Source organism: Telmatherina bonti, assembly GCF_933228915.1.
Source record: "Telmatherina bonti genome assembly, chromosome: 4".
Taxonomy (NCBI): domain Eukaryota; kingdom Metazoa; phylum Chordata; class Actinopteri; order Atheriniformes; family Telmatherinidae; genus Telmatherina; species Telmatherina bonti.
In genome coordinates, this window is record NC_136622.1 from 2,099,319 (window position 1) to 2,121,093 (window position 21,775).

At 44.8% G+C, this 21,775-nt stretch overlaps 1 protein-coding gene across 1 annotated transcript in view; it reads left to right on the forward strand.

Annotated features, from left to right (window-relative positions):
- tm9sf4 (transmembrane 9 superfamily protein member 4) overlaps positions 1-21,775 on the forward strand; it is a gene marked incomplete at its 5' end in the record, with an annotated part of 47,381 nt that overhangs the window by 9,562 nt on the left and 16,044 nt on the right. Inside the window, 4 exons of the mRNA XM_079239515.1 lie at positions 18,721-18,831; positions 19,477-19,576; positions 20,563-20,719; positions 21,201-21,345. Coding sequence (XP_079095641.1) covers positions 18,721-18,831; positions 19,477-19,576; positions 20,563-20,719; positions 21,201-21,345 — 513 coding nt within the window. The remainder of the gene's footprint in view (positions 1-18,720; positions 18,832-19,476; positions 19,577-20,562; positions 20,720-21,200; positions 21,346-21,775) is intronic.

Sequence of the window (21,775 nt, forward strand, 5' to 3'; positions counted from 1 at the left end):
AGAACCAGAACCAAGGTTTCAGTCAGCAGGAGAGTAGATAGAACCAGAACCAAGGTTTCACTCAACAGGAGAGTAGATAGAACCAGAACCAAGGTTTCAGTCAGCAGGAGAGTAGAACCAGAACCAGAACCAAGATTTCACTCAGCAGGAAAGTAGATAGAACCAGAACCAAGGTTTCACTCAACAGGAGAGTAGATAGAACCAGAACCGAAGTTTCAGTCAGCAGGAGAGTAGAACCAGAACCAGAACCAAGATTTCACTCAGCAGGAGAGTAGAACCAGAACCAGAACCAAGGTTTCACTCAGCAGGGGAGTAGATAGAACCAGAACCAAGGTTTCAGTCAGCAGGAGAGTAGAACCAGAACCGAGGTTTCAGTCAGCAGGAGAGTAGATAGAACCAGAACCAAGGTTTCAGTCAGCAGGATAGTAGAACCAGAACCAAGATTTCACTCAACAGGAGAGTAGATAGAACCAGAACCAAGGTTTCAGTCAGCAGGATAGTAGAACCAGAACCAGAACCAAGGTTTCACTCAGCAGGAGAGTAGAACCAGAACCGAAGTTTCAGTCAGCAGGATAGTAGATAGAACCAGAACCAAAGTTTCACTCAGCAGGACAGTAGATGGAATCAGAACCAAGGTTTCAGTCAGCAGGACAGTAGATAGAATCAGAACCAAGGTTTCAGTCAGCAGGAGAGTAAAACCAGAACCAAGATTTCACTCAGCAGGAAAGTAGATAGAACCAGAACCAAGGTTTCACTCAGCAGGACAGTAGATAGAATCAGAACCAAGGTTTCAGTCAGCAGGAGAGTAAAACCAGAACCAAGATTTCACTCAGCAGGAAAGTAGATAGAACCAGAACCAAGGTTTCAGTCAGCAGGATAGTAGAACCAGAACCAGAACCAAGGTTTCACTCAGCAGGGGAGTAGATAGAACCAGAACCAGGGTTTCACTCAGCAGGGGAGTAGAACCAGAACCGAGGTTTCAGTCAGCAGGATAGTAGAACCAGAACCAAGTTTTCCGTCAGCAGGATAGTAGAACCAGAACCAAGGTTTCACTCAGCAGGAGAGTAGAACCAGAACCAAGATTTCACTCAACAGGAGAGTAGATAGAACCACAACCAAGGTTTCAGTCAGCAGGAGAATAGAACCAGAACCAGAACCAATGTTTCACTCAGCAGGAGAGTAGAACCAGAACCAAGATTTCACTCAACAGGAAAGTAGATAGAACCAGAACCAAGGTTTCAGTCAGCAGGATAGTAGAACCAGAACCAGAACCAAGGTTTCACTCAGCAGGAGAGCAGAACCAGAACCAGAACCAAGGTTTCAGTCAGCAGGATAGTAGAACCAGAACCAGAACCAAGGTTTCACTCAGCAGGAGAGTAGAACCAGAACCGAAGTTTCAGTCAGCAGGATAGTAGATAGAACCAGAACCAAAGTTTCACTCAGCAGGACAGTAGATGGAATCAGAACCAAGGTTTCAGTCAGCAGGACAGTAGATAGAATCAGAACCAAGGTTTCAGTCAGCAGGAGAGTAAAACCAGAACCAAGATTTCACTCAGCAGGAAAGTAGATAGAACCAGAACCAAGGTTTCACTCAGCAGGACAGTAGATAGAACCAGAACCAAGGTTTCAGTCAGCAGGAGAGTAAAACCAGAACCAAGATTTCACTCAGCAGGAAAGTAGATAGAACCAGAACCAAGGTTTCACTCAGCAGGACAGTAGATAGAATCAGAACCAAGGTTTCAGTCAGCAGGAGAGTAAAACCAGAACCAAGATTTCACTCAGCAGGAAAGTAGATAGAACCAGAACCAAGGTTTCAGTCAGCAGGATAGTAGAACCAGAACCAGAACCAAGGTTTCACTCAGCAGGGGAGTAGATAGAACCAGAACCAGGGTTTCACTCAGCAGGGGAGTAGAACCAGAACCGAGGTTTCAGTCAGCAGGATAGTAGAACCAGAACCAAGTTTTCCGTCAGCAGGATAGTAGAACCAGAACCAAGGTTTCACTCAGCAGGAGAATAGAACCAGAACCAGAACCAAGGTTTCACTCAGCAGGAGAGTAGAACCAGAACCAAGATTTCACTCAACAGGAAAGTAGATAGAACCAGAACCAAGGTTTCAGTCAGCAGGATAGTAGAACCAGAACCAGAACCAAGGTTTCACTCAGCAGGAGAGTAGAACCAGAACCAGAACCAAGGTTTCACTCAGCAGGAGAGTAGAACCAGAACCAAGATTTCAGTCAGCAGGGGAGTAGAACCAGAACCAGAACCAAGATTTCAGTCAGCAGGGGAGTAGATAGAACCAGAACCAAGGTTTCAGTCAGCAGGAGAGTAGATAGAACCAGAACCAAGGTTTCAGTCAGCAGGAGAGTAGATAGAACCAGAACCAAGGTTTCAGTCAGCAGGAGAGTAGAACCAGAACCGAGGTTTCAGTCAGCAGGAGAGTAGATAGAACCAGAACCAAGTTTTCCGTCAGCAGGAGAGTAGAACCAGAACCAAGTTTTCCGTCAGCAGGATAGTAGAACCAGAACCAAGGTTTCAGTCAGCAGGAGAGTAGAACCAGAACCAATATTTCACTCAGCAGGAAAGTAGATAGAACCAGACCCAAGGTTCCAGTCAGCAGGATAGTAGAACCAGAACCAGAAACAAGATTTCACTCAGCAGGAGAGTAGAACCAGAACCAAGGTTTCAGTCAGCAGGAGAGTAGAACCAGAACCAAGATTTCACTCAGCAGGAAAGTAGATAGAACCAGAACCAAGGTTTCAGTCATCAGGATAGTAGAACCAGAACCAGAACCAAGGTTTCACTCAGCAGGAGAGTAGAACCAGAACCAGAACCAAGGTTTCACTCAGCAGGAGAGTAGAACCAGAACCAAGGTTTCACTCAGCAGGACAGTAGATGGAATCAGAACCAAGGTTTCAGTCAGCAGGACAGTAGATAGAATCAGAACCAAGGTTTCAGTCAGCAGGAGAGTAGAACCAGAACCAAGATTTCACTCAGCAGGAAAGTAGATAGAACCAGAACCAAGGTTTCAGTCAGCAGGATAGTAGAACCAGAACCAGAACCAAGGTTTCACTCAGCAGGGGAGTAGATAGAACCAGAACCAGGGTTTCACTCAGCAGGGGAGTAGAACCAGAACCGAGGTTTCAGTCAGCAGGAGAGTAGATAGAACCAGAACCAAGGTTTCAGTCAGCAGGATAGTAAAACCAGAACCAAGATTTCACTCAGCAGGAAAGTAGATAGAACCAGAACCAAGGTTTCAGTCAGCAGGATAGTAGAACCAGAACCAGAACCAAGGTTTCACTCAGCAGGGGAGTAGATAGAACCAGAACCAGGGTTTCACTCAGCAGGGGAGTAGAACCAGAACCGAGGTTTCAGTCAGCAGGAGAGTAGATAGAACCAGAACCAAGGTTTCAGTCAGCAGGATAGTAGAACCAGAACCAAGGTTTCAGTCAGCCGGATAGTAGAACCAGAACCAGAACCAAGTTTTCCGTCAGCAGGATAGTAGAACCAGAACCAAGATTTCAGTCAGCAAGGGAGTAGAACCAGAACCAGAACCAAGGTTTCACTCAGCAGGAGAGTAGAACCAGAACCGAGGTTTCAGTCAGCAGGATAGTAGAACCAGAACCAGAACCAAGTTTTCCGTCAGCAGGATAGTAGAACCAGAACCAAGTTTTCCGTCAGCAGGATAGTAGAGCCAGAACCAAGGTTTCAGTCAGCAGGAGAGTAGAACCAGAACCAGAACCAAGATTTCACTCAGCAGGAAAGTAGATAGAACCAGAACCAAGGTTTCACTCAACAGGAGAGTAGATAGAACCAGAACCAAGGTTTCAGTCAACAGGAGAGTAGATAGAACCAGAACCAAGGTTTCAGTCAGCAGGAGAGTAGAACCAGAACCAGAACCATGATTTCACTCAGCAGGAGAGTAGAACCAGAACCAGAACCAAGGTTTCACTCAGCAGGGGAGTAGATAGAACCAGAACCAAGGTTTCAGTCAGCAGGAGAGTAGAACCAGAAGCGAGGTTTCACTCAGCAGGAGAGTAGATAGAACCAGAACCAAGGTTTCAGTCAGCAGGATAGTAGAACCAGAACCAAGATTTCACTCAACAGGAGAGTAGATAGAACCAGAACCAAGGTTTCAGTCAGCAGGATAGTAGAACCAGAACCAGAACCAAGGTTTCACTCAGCAGGAGAGTAGAACCAGAACCGAAGTTTCAGTCAGCAGGACAGTAGATGGAATCAGAACCAAGGTTTCAGTCAGCAGGACAGTAGATAGAATCAGAACCAAGGTTTCAGTCAGCAGGACAGTAGATGGAATCAGAACCAAGGTTTCAGTCAGCAGGAAAGTAGATAGAACCAGAACCAAGGTTTCACTCAGCAGGACAGTATATAGAATCAGAACCAAGGTTTCAGTCAGCAGGAGAGTAAAACCAGAACCAAGGTTTCAGTCAGCAGGAAAGTAGATAGAACCAGAACCAAGGTTTCAGTCAGCAGGATAGTAGAACCAGAACCAGAACCAAGGTTTCACTCAGCAGGGGAGTAGATAGAACCAGAACCAGGGTTTCACTCAGCAGGGGAGTAGAACCAGAACCAAGTTTTCCGTCAGCAGGATAGTAGAACCAGAACCAAGGTTTCAGTCAGCAGGATAGTAGAACCAGAACCAGAACCAAGGTTTCACTCAGCAGGAGAGTAGAACCAGAACCGAAGTTTCAGTCAGCAGGATAGTAGATAGAACCAGAACCAAAGTTTCACTCAGCAGGACAGTAGATGGAATCAGAACCAAGGTTTCAGTCAGCAGGACAGTAGATAGAATCAGAACCAAGGTTTCAGTCAGCAGGAGAGTAAAACCAGAACCAAGATTTCACTCAGCAGGAAAGTAGATAGAACCAGAACCAAGGTTTCACTCAGCAGGACAGTAGATAGAATCAGAACCAAGGTTTCAGTCAGCAGGAGAGTAAAACCAGAACCAAGATTTCACTCAGCAGGAAAGTAGATAGAACCAGAACCAAGGTTTCAGTCAGCAGGATAGTAGAACCAGAACCAGAACCAAGGTTTCACTCAGCAGGGGAGTAGAACCAGAACCGAGGTTTCAGTCAGCAGGAGAGTAGATAGAACCAGAACCAAGGTTTCAGTCAGCAGGATAGTAGAACCAGAACCAAGGTTTCAGTCAGCAGGATAGTAGAACCAGAACCAGAACCAAGTTTTCCGTCAGCAGGATAGTAGAACCAGAACCAAGATTTCAGTCAGCAAGGGAGTAGAACCAGAACCAGAACCAAGGTTTCACTCAGCAGGAGAGTAGAACCAGAACCGAGGTTTCAGTCAGCAGGATAGTAGAACCAGAACCAGAACCAAGTTTTCCGTCAGCAGGATAGTAGAACCAGAACCAAGTTTTCCGTCAGCAGGATAGTAGAGCCAGAACCAAGGTTTCAGTCAGCAGGAGAGTAGATAGAACCAGAACCAAGGTTTCAGTCAGCAGGATAGTAGAACCAGAACCAAGGTTTCAGTCAGCAGGATAGTAGAACCAGAACCAAGGTTTCAGTCAGCAGGAGAGTAGATAGAACCAGAACCAAGGTTTCACTCAACAGGAGAGTAGATAGAACCAGAACCAAGGTTTCAGTCAGCAGGAGAGTAGAACCAGAACCAGAACCAAGATTTCACTCAGCAGGAAAGTAGATAGAACCAGAACCAAGGTTTCACTCAACAGGAGAGTAGATAGAACCAGAACCAAGGTTTCAGTCAGCAGGAGAGTAGAACCAGAACCAGAACCAAGATTTCACTCAGCAGGAGAGTAGAACCAGAACCAGAACCAAGGTTTTACTCAGCAGGGGAGTAGATAGAACCAGAACCAAGGTTTCAGTCAGCAGGAAAGTAGATAGAACCAGAACCAAGGTTTCAGTCATCAGGATAGTAGAACCAGAACCAGAACCAAGGTTTCACTCAGCAGGAGAGTAGAACCAGAACCAAGATTTCACTCAACAGGAGAGTAGATAGAACCACAACCAAGGTTTCAGTCAGCAGGAGAATAGAACCAGAACCAAGGTTTCACTCAGCAGGAGAGTAGAACCAGAACCAAGATTTCACTCAACAGGAAAGTAGATAGAACCAGAACCAAGGTTTCAGTCAGCAGGATAGTAGAACCAGAACCAGAACCAAGGTTTCACTCAGCAGGAGAGTAGAACCAGAACCAGAACCAAGGTTTCAGTCAGCAGGATAGTAGAACCAGAACCAGAACCAAGATTTCACTCAGCAGGAGAGTAGAACCAGAACCAAGATTTCACTCAACAGGAGAGTAGATAGAACCAGAACCAAGGTTTCAGTCAGCAGGAGAGTAGAACCAGAACCAGAACCAAGATTTCACTCAGCAGGAGAGTAGAACCAGAACCAAGATTTCAGTCAGCAGGGGAGTAGAACCAGAACCAGAACCAAGGTTTCACTCAGCAGGGGAGTAGATAGAACCAGAACCAAGGTTTCAGTCAGCAGGAGAGTAGATAGAAACCAGAACCAAGGTTTCAGTCAGCAGGAGAGTAGATAGAACCAGAACCAAGGTTTCACTCAGCAGGAGAGTAGAACCAGAACCGAGGTTTCAGTCAGCAGGAGAGTAGATAGAACCAGAACCAAGTTTTCCGTCAGCAGGAGAGTAGAACCAGAACCAAGTTTTCCGTCAGCAGGATAGTAGAACCAGAACCAAGGTTTCAGTCAGCAGGAGAGTAGAACCAGAACCAATATTTCACTCAGCAGGAAAGTAGATAGAACCAGACCCAAGGTTTCAGTCAGCAGGATAGTAGAACCAGAACCAGAAACAAGATTTCACTCAGCAGGAGAGTAGAACCAGAACCAAGGTTTCAGTCAGCAGGAGAGTAGAACCAGAACCAAGATTTCACTCAGCAGGAAAGTAGATAGAACCAGAACCAAGGTTTCAGTCATCAGGATAGTAGAACCAGAACCAGAACCAAGGTTTCACTCAGCAGGAGAGTAGAACCAGAACCAGAACCAAGGTTTCACTCAGCAGGAGAGTAGAACCAGAACCAAGATTTCACTCAACAGGAGAGTAGATAGAACCAGAACCAAGGTTTCAGTCAGCAGGATAGTAGAACCAGAACCAGAACCAAGGTTTCACTCAGCAGGAGAGTAGAACCAGAACCGAAGTTTCAGTCAGCAGGATAGTAGATAGAACCAGAACCAAGGTTTCACTCAGCAGGACAGTAGATAGAATCAGAACCAAAGTTTCAGTCAGCAGGAGAGTAAAACCAGAACCAAGATTTCACTCAGCAGGAAAGTAGATAGAACCAGAACCAAGGTTTCAGTCAGCAGGATAGTAGAACCAGAACCAGAACCAGGGTTTCACTCAGCAGGGGAGTAGAACCAGAACCGAGGTTTCAGTCAGCAGGAGAGTAGATAGAACCAGAACCAAGGTTTCAGTCAGCAGGATAGTAGAACCAGACCCAAGGTTTCAGTCAGCAGGATAGTAGAACCAGAACCAGAAACAAGATTTCACTTAGCAGGAGAGTAGAACCAGAACCGAGGTTTCACTCAGCAGGACGGTAGATGGAATCAGAACCAAGGTTTCAGTCAGCAGGACAGTAGATAGAATCAGAACCAAGGTTTCAGTCAGCAGGAGAGTAAAACCAGAACCAAGATTTCACTCAGCAGGAAAGTAGATAGAACCAGAACCAAGGTTTCACTCAGCAGGACAGTAGATAGAATCAGAACCAAGGTTTCAGTCAGCAGGATAGTAGAACCAGAACCAAGGTTTCAGTCAGCAGGATAGTAGAACCAGAACCAGAACCAAGATTTCACTCAGCAGGAAAGTAGATAGAACCAGAACCAAGGTTTCACTCAACAGGAGAGTAGATAGAACCAGAACCAAGGTTTCAGTCAGCAGGAGAGTAGAACCAGAACCAGAACCAAGATTTGACTCAGCAGGAGAGTAGAACCAGAACCAGAACCAAGGTTTCACTCAGCAGGGGAGTAGATAGAACCAGAACCAAGGTTTCAGTCAGCAGGAGAGTAGATCCAGAACCAAGGTTTCAGTCAGCAGGATAGTAGAACCAGAACCGAGGTTTCAGTCAGCAGGAGAGTAGATAGAACCAGAACCAAGGTTTCAGTCAGCAGGAGAGTAGAACCAGAACCAAGTTTTCCGTCAGCAGGATAGTAGAACCAGACCCAAGGTTTCAGTCAGCAGGATAGTAGAACCAGAACCAGAAACAAGATTTCACTTAGCAGGAGAGTAGAACCAGAACCGAGGTTTCAGTCAGCAGGAGAGTAGATAGAATCAGAACCAAGGTTTCAGTCAGCAGGACAGTAGATAGAATCAGAACCAAGGTTTCAGTCAGCAGGAGAGTAAAACCAGAACCAAGATTTCACTCAGCAGGAAAGTAGATAGAACCAGAACCAAGGTTTCACTCAGCAGGACAGTAGATAGAATCAGAACCAAGGTTTCAGTCAGCAGGATAGTAGAACCAGAACCAAGGTTTCAGTCAGCAGGAGAGTAGAACCAGAACCAGAACCAAGATTTCACTCAGCAGGAAAGTAGATAGAACCAGAACCAAGGTTTCACTCAACAGGAGAGTAGATAGAACCAGAACCAAGGTTTCAGTCAGCAGGAGAGTAGAACCAGAACCAAGGTTTCAGTCAGCAGGAGAGTAGAACCAGAACCGAGGTTTCAGTCAGCAGGAGAGTAGATAGAACCAGAACCAAGGTTTCAGTCAGCAGGATAGTAGAACCAGAACCAAGGTTTCAGTCAGCAGGATAGTAGAACCAGAACCAAAGTTTCACTCAGCAAGAGAGTAGAACCAGAACCGAGGTTTCAGTCAGCAGGAGAGTAGATAGAACCAGAACCAAGGTTTCACTCAGCAGGAGAGTAAATAGAACCAGAACCAAGGTTTCAGTCAGCAGGAGAGTAGATAGAACCAGAACCAAGGTTTCACTCAACAGGAGAGTAGATAGAACCAGAACCAAGGTTTCAGTCAGCAGGAGAGTAGAACCAGAACCAGAACCAAGATTTCACTCAGCAGGAAAGTAGATAGAACCAGAACCAAGGTTTCACTCAACAGGAGAGTAGATAGAACCAGAACCAAGGTTTCAGTCAGCAGGAGAGTAGAACCAGAACCAGAACCAAGATTTCACTCAGCAGGAGAGTAGAACCAGAACCAGAACCAAGGTTTCACTCAGCAGGGGAGTAGATAGAACCAGAACCAAGGTTTCAGTCAGCAGGAGAGTAGAACCAGAACCAAGGTTTCAGTCAGCAGGAGAGTAGAACCAGAACCGAGGTTTCAGTCAGCAGGAGAGTAGATAGAACCAGAACCAAGGTTTCAGTCAGCAGGATAGTAGAACCAGAACCAAGGTTTCAGTCAGCAGGATAGTAGAACCAGAACCAAAGTTTCACTCAGCAAGAGAGTAGAACCAGAACCGAGGTTTCAGTCAGCAGGAGAGTAGATAGAACCAGAACCAAGGTTTCACTCAGCAGGAGAGTAAATAGAACCAGAACCAAGGTTTCAGTCAGCAGGAGAGTAGATCCAGAACCAAGGTTTCAGTCAGCAGGATAGTAGAACCAGAACCGAGGTTTCAGTCAGCAGGAGAGTAGATAGAACCAGAACCAAGGTTTCAGTCAGCAGGATAGTAGAACCAGAACCAAGATTTCACTCAACAGGAAAGTAGATAGAACCAGAACCAAGGTTTCAGTCAGCAGGATAGTAGAACCAGAACCAGAACCAAGGTTTCACTCAGCAGGAGAGTAGAACCAGAACCGAAGTTTCAGTCAGCAGGATAGTAGATAGAACCAGAACCAAAGTTTCACTCAGCAGGAGAGTAGATAGAACCAGAACCAAGGTTTCAGTCAGCAGGAGAGTAGAACCAGAACCAGAACCAAGATTTGACTCAGCAGGAGAGTAGAACCAGAACCAGAACCAAGGTTTCACTCAGCAGGGGAGTAGATAGAACCAGAACCAAGGTTTCAGTCAGCAGGAGAGTAGAACCAGAACCAAGGTTTCAGTCAGCAGGAGAGTAGAACCAGAACCGAGGTTTCAGTCAGCAGGAGAGTAGATAGAACCAGAACCAAGGTTTCAGTCAGCAGGATAGTAGAACCAGAACCAAGGTTTCAGTCAGCAGGAGAGTAGAACCAGAACCGAGGTTTCAGTCAGCAGGACAGTAGATAGAATCAGAACCAAGGTTTCAGTCAGCAGGAGAGTAAAACCAGAACCAAGATTTCACTCAGCAGGAAAGTAGATAGAACCAGAACCAAGGTTTCACTCAGCAGGACAGTAGATAGAATCAGAACCAAGGTTTCAGTCAGCAGGATAGTAGAACCAGAACCAAGGTTTCAGTCAGCAGGATAGTAGAACCAGAACCAGAACCAAGATTTCACTCAGCAGGAAAGTAGATAGAACCAGAACCAAGGTTTCACTCAACAGGAGAGTAGATAGAACCAGAACCAAGGTTTCAGTCAGCAGGAGAGTAGAACCAGAACCAGAACCAAGATTTGACTCAGCAGGAGAGTAGAACCAGAACCAGAACCAAGGTTTCACTCAGCAGGGGAGTAGATAGAACCAGAACCAAGGTTTCAGTCAGCAGGAGAGTAGAACCAGAACCAAGGTTTCAGTCAGCAGGAGAGTAGAACCAGAACCGAGGTTTCAGTCAGCAGGAGAGTAGATAGAACCAGAACCAAGGTTTCAGTCAGCAGGATAGTAGAACCAGAACCAAGGTTTCAGTCAGCAGGAGAGTAGAACCAGAACCGAGGTTTCAGTCAGCAGGAGAGTAGATAGAACCAGAACCAAGGTTTCACTCAGCAGGAGAGTAAATAGAACCAGAACCAAGGTTTCAGTCAGCAGGAGAGTAGATCCAGAACCAAGGTTTCAGTCAGCAGGATAGTAGAACCAGAACCGAGGTTTCAGTCAGCAGGAGAGTAGATAGAACCAGAACCAAGGTTTCAGTCAGCAGGAGAGTAGAACCAGAACCAAGTTTTCCGTCAGCAGGATAGTAGAACCAGACCCAAGGTTTCAGTCAGCAGGATAGTAGAACCAGAACCAGAAACAAGATTTCACTTAGCAGGAGAGTAGAACCAGAACCGAGGTTTCACTCAGCAGGACGGTAGATGGAATCAGAACCAAGGTTTCAGTCAGCAGGACAGTAGATAGAATCAGAACCAAGGTTTCAGTCAGCAGGAGAGTAAAACCAGAACCAAGATTTCACTCAGCAGGAAAGTAGATAGAACCAGAACCAAGGTTTCACTCAGCAGGACAGTAGATAGAATCAGAACCAAGGTTTCAGTCAGCAGGATAGTAGAACCAGAACCAAGGTTTCAGTCAGCAGGATAGTAGAACCAGAACCAGAACCAAGATTTCACTCAGCAGGAAAGTAGATAGAACCAGAACCAAGGTTTCACTCAACAGGAGAGTAGATAGAACCAGAACCAAGGTTTCAGTCAGCAGGAGAGTAGAACCAGAACCAGAACCAAGATTTGACTCAGCAGGAGAGTAGAACCAGAACCAGAACCAAGGTTTCACTCAGCAGGGGAGTAGATAGAACCAGAACCAAGGTTTCAGTCAGCAGGAGAGTAGAACCAGAACCAAGGTTTCAGTCAGCAGGAGAGTAGAACCAGAACCGAGGTTTCAGTCAGCAGGAGAGTAGATAGAACCAGAACCAAGGTTTCAGTCAGCAGGATAGTAGAACCAGAACCAAGGTTTCAGTCAGCAGGAGAGTAGAACCAGAACCGAGGTTTCAGTCAGCAGGAGAGTAGATAGAACCAGAACCAAGGTTTCACTCAGCAGGAGAGTAAATAGAACCAGAACCAAGGTTTCAGTCAGCAGGAGAGTAGATCCAGAACCAAGGTTTCAGTCAGCAGGATAGTAGAACCAGAACCGAGGTTTCAGTCAGCAGGAGAGTAGATAGAACCAGAACCAAGGTTTCAGTCAGCAGGAGAGTAGAACCAGAACCAAGTTTTCCGTCAGCAGGATAGTAGAACCAGACCCAAGGTTTCAGTCAGCAGGATAGTAGAACCAGAACCAGAAACAAGATTTCACTTAGCAGGAGAGTAGAACCAGAACCGAGGTTTCAGTCAGCAGGAGAGTAGATAGAACCAGAACCAAGGTTTCAGTCAGCAGGATAGTAGAACCAGAACCAAGGTTTCAGTCAGCAGGATAGTAGAATCAGAACCAAGGTTTCAGTCAGCAGGAGAGTAAAACCAGAACCAAGATTTCACTCAGCAGGAAAGTAGATAGAACCAGAAACAAGATTTCACTCAGCAGGAGAGTAGAACCAGAACCGAGGTTTCAGTCAGCAGGAGAGTAGATAGAACCAGAACCAAGGTTTGAGTCAGCAGGATAGTAGAACCAGAACCAAGGTTTCAGTCAGCAGGATAGTAGAATCAGAACCAAGGTTTCAGTCAGCAGGAGAGTAAAACCAGAACCAAGATTTCACTCAGCAGGAAAGTAGATAGAACCAGAACCAAGGTTTCACTCAGCAGGAAAGTAGATAGAATCAGAACCAAGGTTTCAGTCAGCAGGAGAGTAAAACCAGAACCAAGATTTCACTCAGCAGGAAAGTAGATAGAACCAGAACCAAGGTTTCAGTCAGCAGGATAGTAGAACCAGAACCAGAACCAGGGTTTCACTCAGCAGGGGAGTAGAACCAGAACCGAGGTTTCAGTCAGCAGGAGAGTAGATAGAACCAGAACCAAGGTTTCAGTCAGCAGGATAGTAGAACCAGAACCAAGGTTTCAGTCAGCAGGATAGTAGAACCAGAACCAGAACCAAGTTTTCCGTCAGCAGGATAGTAGAACCAGAACCAAGTTTTCCGTCAGCAGGATAGTAGAGCCAGAACCAAGGTTTCAGTCAGCAGGAGAGTAGATAGAACCAGAACCAAGGTTTCAGTCAGCAGGAGAGTAGATAGAACCAGAACCAAGGTTTCACTCAACAGGAGAGTAGATAGAACCAGAACCAAGGTTTCAGTCAGCAGGAGAGTAGAACCAGAACCAGAACCAAGATTTCACTCAGCAGGAAAGTAGATAGAACCAGAACCAAGGTTTCACTCAACAGGAGAGTAGATAGAACCAGAACCAAGGTTTCAGTCAGCAGGAGAGTAGAACCAGAACCAGAACCAAGATTTCACTCAGCAGGAGAGTAGAACCAGAACCAGAACCAAGGTTTCACTCAGCAGGGGAGTAGATAGAACCAGAACCAAGGTTTCAGTCAGCAGGAGAGTAGAACCAGAACCAAGGTTTCAGTCAGCAGGAGAGTAGAACCAGAACCGAGGTTTCAGTCAGCAGGAGAGTAGATAGAACCAGAACCAAGGTTTCAGTCAGCAGGATAGTAGAACCAGAACCAAGGTTTCAGTCAGCAGGATAGTGGAACCAGAACCAAAGTTTCACTCAGCAAGAGAGTAGAACCAGAACCGAGGTTTCAGTCAGCAGGAGAGTAGATAGAACCAGAACCAAGGTTTCACTCAGCAGGAGAGTAAATAGAACCAGAACCAAGGTTTCAGTCAGCAGGAGAGTAGATCCAGAACCAAGGTTTCAGTCAGCAGGATAGTAGAACCAGAACCAAGGTTTCACTCAGCAGGAGAGTAGAACCAGAACCGAAGTTTCAGTCAGCAGGATAGTAGATAGAACCAGAACCAAAGTTTCACTCAGCAGGACGGTAGATGGAATCAGAACCAAAGTTTCACTCAGCAGGACGGTAGATGGAATCAGAACCAAGGTTTCAGTCAGCAGGAGAGTAAAACCAGAACCAAGATTTCACTCAGCAGGAAAGTAGATAGAACCAGAACCAAGGTTTCACTCAGCAGGACAGTAGATAGAATCAGAACCAAGGTTTCAGTCAGCAGGAGAGTAGATAGAACCAGAACCAAGGTTTCAGTCAGCAGGATAGTAGAACCAGAACCAGAACCAAGGTTTCACTCAGCAGGAAAGTAGATAGAACCAGAACCAAGGTTTCAGTCAGCAGGATAGTAGAACCAGAACCAGAACCAAGGTTTCACTCAGCAGGGGAGTAGATAGAACCAGAACCAGGGTTTCACTCAGCAGGGGAGTAGAACCAGAACCGAGGTTTCAGTCAGCAGGATAGTAGAACCAGAACCAAGTTTTCCGTCAGCAGGATAGTAGAACCAGAACCAAGGTTTCAGTCAGCAGGAGAGTAGAACCAGAACCAAGATTTCACTCAGCAGGAAAGTCGATAGAACCAGAACCAAGGTTTCAGTCATCAGGATAGTAGAACCAGAACCAGAACCAAGGTTTCACTCAGCAGGAGAGTAGAACCAGAACCAAGATTTCACTCAACAGGAGAGTAGATAGAACCACAACCAAGGTTTCAGTCAGCAGGAGAATAGAACCAGAACCAGAACCAAGGTTTCACTCAGCAGGAGAGTAGAACCAGAACCAAGATTTCACTCAACAGGAAAGTAGATAGAACCAGAACCAAGGTTTCAGTCAGCAGGATAGTAGAACCAGAACCAGAACCAAGGTTTCACTCAGCAGGAGAGTAGAACCAGAACCAGAACCAAGGTTTCAGTCAGCAGGATAGTAGAACCAGAACCAGAACCAAGATTTCACTCAGCAGGAGAGTAGAACCAGAACCAAGATTTCACTCAACAGGAGAGTAGATAGAACCAGAACCAAGGTTTCAGTCAGCAGGAGAGTAGAACCAGAACCAGAACCAAGATTTCACTCAGCAGGAGAGTAGAACCAGAACCAAGATTTCAGTCAGCAGGGGAGTAGAACCAGAACCAGAACCAAGGTTTCACTCAGCAGGGGAGTAGATAGAACCAGAACCAAGGTTTCAGTCAGCAGGAGAGTAGATAGAAACCAGAACCAAGGTTTCAGTCAGCAGGAGAGTAGATAGAACCAGAACCAAGGTTTCACTCAGCAGGAGAGTAGAACCAGAACCGAGGTTTCAGTCAGCAGGAGAGTAGATAGAACCAGAACCAAGTTTTCCGTCAGCAGGAGAGTAGAACCAGAACCAAGTTTTCCGTCAGCAGGATAGTAGAACCAGAACCAAGGTTTCAGTCAGCAGGAGAGTAGAACCAGAACCAATATTTCACTCAGCAGGAAAGTAGATAGAACCAGACCCAAGGTTTCAGTCAGCAGGATAGTAGAACCAGAACCAGAAACAAGATTTCACTCAGCAGGAGAGTAGAACCAGAACCAAGGTTTCAGTCAGCAGGAGAGTAGAACCAGAACCAAGATTTCACTCAGCAGGAAAGTAGATAGAACCAGAACCAAGGTTTCAGTCATCAGGATAGTAGAACCAGAACCAGAACCAAGGTTTCACTCAGCAGGAGAGTAGAACCAGAACCAGAACCAAGGTTTCACTCAGCAGGAGAGTAGAACCAGAACCAAGATTTCACTCAACAGGAGAGTAGATAGAACCAGAACCAAGGTTTCAGTCAGCAGGATAGTAGAACCAGAACCAGAACCAAGGTTTCACTCAGCAGGAGAGTAGAACCAGAACCGAAGTTTCAGTCAGCAGGATAGTAGATAGAACCAGAACCAAGGTTTCACTCAGCAGGAGAGTAGAACCAGAACCGAAGTTTCAGTCAGCAGGATAGTAGATAGAACCAGAACCAAGGTTTCACTCAGCAGGACAGTAGATGGAATCAGAACCAAGGTTTCAGTCAGCAGGACAGTAGAACCAGAACCAGAACCAAGGTTTCACTCAGCAGGACAGTAGATAGAATCAGAACCAAGGTTTCAGTCAGCAGGAGAGTAAAACCAGAACCAAGATTTCACTCAGCAGGAAAGTAGATAGAACCAGAACCAAGGTTTCACTCAGCAGGAAAGTAGATAGAATCAGAACCAAGGTTTCAGTCAGCAGGAGAGTAAAACCAGAACCAAGATTTCACTCAGCAGGAAAGTAGATAGAACCAGAACCAAGGTTTCAGTCAGCAGGATAGTAGAACCAGAACCAGAACCAGGGTTTCACTCAGCAGGGGAGTAGAACCAGAACCGAGGTTTCAGTCAGCAGGAGAGTAGATAGAACCAGAACCAAGGTTTCAGTCAGCAGGATAGTAGAACCAGAACCAAGGTTTCAGTCAGCAGGATAGTAGAACCAGAACCAGAACCAGGGTTTCACTCAGCAGGAGAGTAAAACCAGAACCAAGATTTCACTCAGCAGGAAAGTAGATAGAACCAGAACCAAGGTTTCAGTCAGCAGGATAGTAGAACCAGAACCAAGGTTTCACTCAGCAGGAAAGTAGATAGAATCAGAACCAAGGTTTCAGTCAGCAGGATAGTAGAACCAGAACCAAGGTTTCAGTCAGCAGGAGAGTAAAACCAGAACCAAGGTTTCACTCAGCAGGAAAGTAGATAGAATCAGAACCAAGGTTTCAGTCAGCAGGAGAGTAAAACCAGAACCAAGATTTCACTCAGCAGGAAAGTAGATAGAACCAGAACCAAGGTTTCATTCAGCAGGATAGTAGAACAAGAACCAGAACCAGGGTTTCACTCAGCAGGGGAGTAGAACCAGAACCGAGGTTTCAGTCAGCAGGATAGTAGAACCAGAACCAAGGTTTCACTCAGCAGGATAGTAGAACCAGAACCAGAACCAAGTTTTCCGTCGGCAGGATAGTAGAACCAGAACCAAGATTTCAGTCAGCAAGGGAGTAGAACCAGAACCAGAACCAAGGTTTCACTCAGCAGGAGAGTAGAACCAGAACCGAGGTTTCAGTCAGCAGGATAGTAGAACCAGAACCAGAACCAAGTTTTCCGTCAGCAGGATAGTAGAACCAGAACCAAGTTTTCCGTCAGCAGGATAGTAGATAGAACCAGAACCAAGGTTTCAGTCAGCAGGAGAGTAGATAGAACCAGAACCAAGGTTTCACTCAACAGGAGAGTAGATAGAACCAGAACCAAGGTTTCAGTCAGCAGGAGAGTAGAACCAGAACCAGAACCAAGATTTCACTCAGCAGGAAAGTAGATAGAACCAGAATCAAGGTTTCACTCAACAGGAGAGTAGATAGAACCAGAACCAAGGTTTCAGTCAGCAGGAGAGTAGAACCAGAACCAGAACCAAGATTTCACTCAGCAGGAGAGTAGAACCAGAACCAGAACCAAGGTTTCACTCAGCAGGGGAGTAGATAGAACCAGAACCAAGGTTTCAGTCAGCAGGAGAGTAGAACCAGAACCAAGGTTTCAGTCAGCAGGAGAGTAGAACCAGAACCGAGGTTTCAGTCAGCAGGAGAGTAGATAGAACCAGAACCAAGGTTTCAGTCAGCAGGAGAGTAGAACCAGAACCAAGGTTTCAGTCAGCAGGAGAGTAGAACCAGAACCGAGGTTTCAGTCAGCAGGAGAGTAGAACCAGAACCGAGGTTTCACTCAGCAGGAGAGTAAATAGAACTAGAACCAAGGTTTCAGTCAGCAGGAGAGTAGATCCAGAACCAAGGTTTCAGTCAGCAGGATAGTAGAACCAGAACCGAGGTTTCAGTCAGCAGGAGAGTAGATAGAACCAGAACCAAGGTTTCAGTCAGCAGGAGAGTAGAACCAGAACCAAGTTTTCCGTCAGCAGGATAGTAGAACCAGACCCAAGGTTTCAGTCAGCAGGATAGTAGAACCAGAACCAGAAACAAGATTTCACTCAGCAGGAGAGTAGAACCAGAACCAAGGTTTCAGTCAGCAGGAGAGTAGAACCAGAACCAAGATTTCACTCAGCAGGAAAGTAGATAGAACCAGAACCAAGGTTTCAGTCATCAGGATAGTAGAACCAGAACCAGAACCAAGGTTTCACTCAGCAGGAGAGTAGAACCAGAACCAGAACCAAGGTTTCACTCAACAGGAGAGTAGATAGAACCAGAACCAAGGTTTCAGTCAGCAGGATAGTGGAACCAGAACCAAAGTTTCACTCAGCAAGAGAGTAGAACCAGAACCGAGGTTTCAGTCAGCAGGAGAGTAGATAGAACCAGAACCAAGGTTTCAGTCAGCAGGATAGTAGAACCAGAACCAAGGTTTCAGTCAGCAGGATAGTAGAACCAGAACCAAAGTTTCACTCAGCAAGAGAGTAGAACCAGAACCGAGGTTTCAGTCAGCAGGAGAGTAGATAGAACCAGAACCAAGGTTTCACTCAGCAGGAGAGTAAATAGAACCAGAACCAAGGTTTCAGTCAGCAGGAGAGTAGATCCAGAACCAAGGTTTCAGTCAGCAGGATAGTAGAACCAGAACCGAGGTTTCACTCAGCAGGAGAGTAGAACCAAAACCGAAGTTTCAGTCAGCAGGAGAGTAGATAGAACCAGAACCAAGTTTTCCGTCAGCAGGAGAGTAGAACCAGAACCAAGTTTTCCGTCAGCAGGATAGTAGAACCAGAACCAAGGTTTCCGTCAGCAGGAGAGTAGAACCAGAACCGAGGTTTCAGTCAGCAGGAGAGTAGAACCAGAACCGAGGTTTCAGTCAGCAGGAGAGTAGATAGAACCAGAACCGAGGTTTCAGTCAGCAGGAGAGTAGATAGAACCAGAACCGAGGTTTCAGTCAGCAGGAGAGTAGAACCAGAACCGAGGTTTCAGTCAGCAGGAGAGTAGATAGAACCAGAACCAAGGTTTCAGTCAGCAGGACTGAATGGATGTGGTCTGAGTGGTGAAGGAAATGCTTTGTATCGGTGTGTGTGTGTGTGTGTGTGTGTGTGTGTCTCTGTGATTTTTCTTATGTCTCTGTGTGTGTGTGTGTGTGTGTGTCTCGGTGTGTGTGTGTGTGTGTGTGTGTGTCTCTGTGTGTGTGTGTGTGTGTCTGATGATGGGCTGTGTATGTTGCAGGAGACGTGGTGGGCCTTGCTGCTGGTGTCGTCGCTGGCTGTGGTCCAGACCTTCTATGTTCCTGGAGTTGCACCGCGGGACTTCCATGAGGGAGAGACGGTAGATATTAAGGTCGGAATAAAACTGTTCGTGATTGTGATGTTAATAAAGTGTTAAAATAAACTTTTACTTCTAAGAAGGCTTTTCTATCAGTGGGATTTTGAGCTTGCAGCCGTAAAACTTTCAGTCTGAGGTCATTTAGACCGCATGCAGTCTGCTCATCATGTGATGATTTCAGTTTCTGTTATATTTGTACCACAAGGAGTAATGCCTGATTACTGAAGTATATAAAACATTTTACTCCAATATTTCACTCTATTCTACATTTATTCTACATTTATTTATTTATACGTGGTACATTGGTTGGATAAACAAGTCCCATATGTGCCTTTCCTGTTCAGTTGTTCCTTATGATTAGTTCTATAGCTTTTATAACTGACAGCTTGTAACGAACCGATTGGACATTATTAGGAACAAAAAACCCATCAAACCTTACAGATAATGACTGTTATCACCACAGACAGAATGAGCTGAATGCCCAGTCGTCTCTACGTCTCTGTAAGACAACGTACATAATGGGATTCGGTAGCTGTTACTCTCATTATAATATAAAACATGTGATGGAAACTCAGCTCTTACTCTTTGTAAATGGGAGGTGTGAGGGACTTTAGACTAAAGCTCTGTCCTTCGTTGACAGTCGGACTATGTGTTTTTCAGGCAGTGAAGCTGACCAGCTCCCGTACTCAGCTTCCCTATGAATATTACTCGCTGCCTTTCTGTAAACCAGATCCTGTCATCTACAAGGGAGAGAACCTGGGTGAGTGGCCTGCAGTCTGGGCACTTTCTCTACATCCACACATTTCACATGCTGGCTTGAATTAAATCCATGACACCATCTTATTTGTCTCCTTATTTAAATGTCTGAAGCCATTAATGGTGGGATGAGCATAGAGAACAGTTCCAGTACCAGGATGACCTGCTCCTCCACAGGGTTTAAAGTTCACACAGTTTTCAGCCCCAGCTTTTAGACAAAAATGTCAGTTAAATACGTGTTTCCTCTGCTACCTGGAACTCCAATCGTCTCTCTGTCCTCAACAATGTCCTCTACAGGAGCTCCGTAGGACACCTCTGGAGGTCTCTTAAACATCTGGAAGAGGAGGAGCAGGTCTTAGACTGGATACAGTTGATAGATAGATTTTATTCTTATGTTTGACAGTCTGACTAAATTCTATTTACACTCAGTTCTTTGGACTAAAATGTCTCTGAGATAATCTGCTGGAGGAAGTTATGGTGAAATCTCAGTTTAGTCTAACTGATGTCCTTGTCTTGTTTAACTTTACTTGTCCTTGACTAATCCCAAAACGGAATATATATTCCTACTTTGAGTTATTGATGGAAAAACAAAACTAATTTTATCTTTCATTTTATTTGTTTTATCTGATAACTGTATATTGTGTTTGTTCTACAGGTTCAGCTTGATTTTAAAAGCAGTGGCTAAAGAGCAATAACATTTTTTATTATTATTATTATTATTATTATTATTATTATTGCTTCTCAGTAATCAGTATCAGAACAATTATTTATCAGTACAACAATCACATAATTCTCATACAGAATATATTGATCAATGAAGGTGTATTGGAAAGAATATCATTACATTACCTATTTTAGTTAACACACATATGATGGTTATCAGCAGGAGTTTGAGTCAAATATTTCTGTAAATCAGCGTAGTGTTTATATGAAATGGTTTACAGAAGCAGGTAAACTGCTTTCTTTCAATGAGTTTTTCTGTTTTAACAGGGGAAGTCCTGCGTGGGGACCGTATTGTGAATACTCTTTATAGCATTGAAATGAACAAGGATAAGAAATGTGAGATGGTGTGCAGCAGAAAAAAACTCAGCATTCAAGAGAGTAAGCTGATTGCAGAGCGAATCCAGGAGGAGTATTATGTTCACCTGTGAGTATTTTTATTAGTGCGTTCACATGGTGTGCTTTTAACCCATTAAAACACCAATCTGAATGAAGTTTTGTGTAAACACACAGCCGATTGGACCATTTTATCCAGCCTCCATGTAAACACACAGCCGATTGGACCATTTTATCCAGCCTCCATGTAAACACACAGCCGATTGGACCATTTTATCCAGCCTCCATGTAAACACACAGCTGGAATCTCTGATCAGATAAATTGCAAACATACATTAAAAATTTTTCCCTGTGAACATGGCTCTTTGAATTGTCTTTCCAAGGCTTTTTACAAATTGACTGTCTTGCCTTGTCTGATTGTTACTGGCAGGAAAATCTGATGAAGGATGGACATATCTGATGTATGAACGTCTTCAGGACTTTGTTCTTGTATATTGGTTTTTTGTAGTGAATAAAATGCTTTCTGTTAATAAACGCAGACTAACCCACCATTTTCTTGTGTGCCGTTTCAGCATCGCAGATAACCTTCCCGTGGCCACCAGGTTAGAGTTTTACCCTAACAGAGAAGCAGGGGGAGAGGAGGAGCAAAAGAGGGACGTTGTTAAAGATATTCAGTTTGAACATGGATACAGGATGGGCTTCATCGACAACAACAAGGTACATATTACGTTAATATTTTTGATTGCATAATTTCCTGAGTTAAATCATAATCACATTTTAATGGCAGATTTTGTATTTGTACCAATACAAGATGTTTTTATTTTTCTTGTAACTGTCCTGTTTGTTCATGTGTACATGCAGTTTTAGGTACTTTAGTGAATTGTGAAATTTACTTAACTGATGCTGAATGGCTGCACACATACATACATGTGCATGTATGCACACAAAACCCTTTTGCAGAAACACTCTTGCACAGCACTTCTGTCAACCTGACCTGACATGTGTATATATATATATATCTATATATATATATATATAGATAGATATATATAGATATATATATAGATATAGATATAGATATAGATATATAGATATATATAGATATAGATATAGATAGATATAGATATAGATAGATATAGATATATAT